The sequence below is a fragment of the Hakea prostrata genome, chromosome 8 (assembly GCF_041222555.1).
Source record: "Hakea prostrata isolate BN-2017 chromosome 8, UWA_Hpros_2, whole genome shotgun sequence".
In the NCBI taxonomy this organism is placed as follows: Eukaryota; Viridiplantae; Streptophyta; class Magnoliopsida; order Proteales; family Proteaceae; genus Hakea; species Hakea prostrata.
Window position 1 is genome coordinate 11,236,449 of NC_142607.1, and position 3,035 is coordinate 11,239,483.

The 3,035-nt window shown below is 42.7% G+C and overlaps 1 protein-coding gene across 1 annotated transcript; it reads right to left on the reverse strand.

Moving 5' to 3' along the window:
• Positions 1-1,159: 1,159 nt before the first annotated feature.
• On the reverse strand, positions 1,160-2,820 carry LOC149006870 (transcription factor MYB1R1-like). The gene is made up of 3 exons (XM_089167313.1): positions 2,321-2,820; positions 2,023-2,231; positions 1,160-1,904 (listed from the first exon to the last, which is right to left on the reverse strand). The coding sequence occupies exons 1-3, from the start codon at positions 2,640-2,642 to the stop codon at positions 1,464-1,466; spliced, it is 972 nt and encodes a 323-aa protein (XP_089023439.1). The 5' UTR covers positions 2,643-2,820; the 3' UTR covers positions 1,160-1,463.
• Between the last annotated feature and the right edge of the window lie 215 nt (positions 2,821-3,035).

Sequence of the window (3,035 nt, forward strand, 5' to 3'; positions counted from 1 at the left end):
TGGGTGGAGTAAATAAAAAAGTTATCTGGCAGAACATGGTTGGCCCCCATGTTCCCTTCTTTTCTTTTCTTTTCTTTTACTTTCTAATGGATTCCCACGTAATCACAAGCCATACACCTCACAATGTGCAATCTGGTGATCTTTTCCATCACTTCCCACCACCACAGCACCACACGGTCCACACCACTACAGCTTTGCAATCGTTTGGAAACATGGAAAGTACTTGAAAGAAGACCATGCACGCACAATGAACTCATAAAGTAAAAATCACTAAAGGCAGAAAGAAAAGGTTGATCATATAAGCTTTCATTGCTCTCTTAACAAGGAAGAAATTAAAAAAAACATGTATATTTTTGTTATCATTTGTCCGTCCATAGATTAAGGGATGGGTTGGGAGCACAGACCCAGGAAGGCAAGGAGGGACGGAGATTTGAATCCAAGACTTATTTGATCTTATTGCCTCTACGAAAAAGAGATTCACCACTCTGTTAGAAGCACATTCACTTTAATTCAATTAGAAAGAGTGACAATATCGGTGAGGGAATTCTTCTTTGTGAGATGTCCAATGACCTAATTTTGAGCTCATGCACCATGTTATAACCGCTGGATTCACATTTAGATCTATCTATCCAATTCGATGGTCGAAATTCCTTGAAGTGTTGGGTACTGGGTAACGTAGATCTCTGTGTCTGGAGAGGGTGTCTATCCATGCGTCCAGCCACTAGATGCTCTAATCGTACTACCGATCATACGCACAGACAGACGCCCTGCCCAGACGCAGATGATCCGAACTTGTGCTTAAGTTACCACGTAGAGGAAACTGGTGGTCCTTGGCTGGAGGGGATCTTATTTTTGTAATAATAAACTGTAACCCAATCATCCAGACCAAAAGAATTTTATGCAAACTAAGTGGTCCAGTAATTTGAAAAGGTACTAATAAGATAACCTAATAAAAAGAATTTAGTCACCACTTCACCAGAAAACTCTTAATCTGCAGAAATGGAAAATGACAGGTGCAGGAACCTACATCACAGGAAAAGCAAAATAGTGACATCAATGAAAGAATTATTAGAACCCAGATGATATATGTAGTCAGGTCCACATTAAAGTTAAGAACTCCTCAAAGCAGGCAAAGGTCACCAACCAAATAAAACAATAATAACAAGATCAAACGCCTAAAATTTTGTTAATTTTGTTCAGAGTTTAATACCTTGACCATAAACATACAAACACCATTAAACAACATCACAGTCACGAATCATCACCACTACTATCCTTTTCAACAATACTGTACAAACATGGAATCACCTAATCTAATGTAATCTCATCTAACCTAATCTAGTTTGAATTCATACCATATCACACCATCACTCCTCTTCCCCCACCTTCCAAATGTGTTCACCTGTTCTTCATTATTGTTATCTTTTTTTCATCTTGTCAAACTAGATAACAATAATTAATCTTCAGGCAACACTGATTATGCTTCCTCCATTAGAATCAAGTTCGCCGGCGTTGAAGTTTGGCATGGACTGGAAAGCCGAGTGCCTCGACGATGACTGCTGCTGATCCGATGATGTGGAAAGCTTGAGAGATAGTGGAGAAGAATCTGTCGGAGAGTTCTGGTTCAGATTAAGATCCGCCATTCTTGACGAAGGAGGAACTGGTAACAGAGGTGTTGGGCGGACTAGTGATTTTGTTTTAGTAAGGTCAGCTTGTCCCAACGTCAGATTTCCCATCAGAAGAGTATCGTTATTGCTGCTGCTGCCATTACTACCAGTACTAAGCGTCATTGGATATGCCGGTACCGGGAAACCTATGTTGCAGTTCATCGGCGCCGGTGGTAAGTCTGCCTGAGTCGTGTTCTCCAGCGGAATTTGCTCTTCTTCGACCCCTGACCTCATGAACTATATATCCACCAAGAAAGAAGAAACGAGAATTAGGCTTTCGAGAAAGAAAAAAAAGGACCGAATTAGGTTTCGAAATTAAAAAAAAAAAAAGGGGGAATATGAATATGAGAATTACCGTATCGGGAGTCATGTCGAAGAGGCTAGATCGGCGGCGGCGGCGGTTAAGATTACTTCGGCGGAGAAAGTATTTCTGAGCGTGGCTGGCGACCTGCGTAGGTGTACGAGTCTTGACGAAATTTCGAGAGATACCTCTCCAATCTCCCTTTCCAACCTTGTGCAAACCTAAGAGGAAAAGCCTGTGTTCTTCTTCTGTCCATGGAACTCCTGCTAAGAATTAAATATGAATTTATATATTTAAAGGAAGGAGGAGTAAATAAAACAGTAAATCGATCTGGAAGTGAAATAAATCGAACCTCTCTTGCGCTCACGGTGGCCGGCGGAAGAGTGAACAACATCGTCGGAAACGTAACCAGAGGCGGCGAGATCGGCGTTAGGATCGTGAGGTTGCTCGTGCTCGTACTGTGAGAGATTGCTCATACTAACCACTTTACGCATGGAGTTGTTGTTGTTGTTGTTAGAGTTAGAGTTGGAGTTGTTGGAGCCTTCTGTGACTCGTACACCAAACAGCATGAAACCACCATCTTCACCACCACAGGCAGCGGCGGCAGCGGTCTCGGCGGCGCATGTGCGAGAGTTGTGGCCGTTGTTGCCGCACTGAGAGCAGCAACGCGACATCTTCACTTTCACTTTCGTTGCAGAGCCGAACCCAAAATAAAAGTCGTCTACCAAACGAACCTTGTCTCTGAGTTAGCTTTTTCGATATCTTCAAACCAAGAATCTCAGTCCGTACGAATACAAGGAGGAGGAGAGGAGAGGAGAGGAGAGAGATGCAGAGACGGGAAGGGTTGGGGTTGATGAGATGATATTTCTAAGAGGGAGGGAGGGGAGGTTTCGTGGTGGAGATGCTTGTGTTCGAGTACAAATTGTCGTACCATATTATCTTCTGAAAATGAATCGAGAGCGTTGAATATGGGATCAAGATCGGTAAGATCAGACCGTTCTTTTCCGCGGGTAGATGAAGAGAACGTGATACTCGACGGCAACTTATTAATTAATTTATTACCCGTG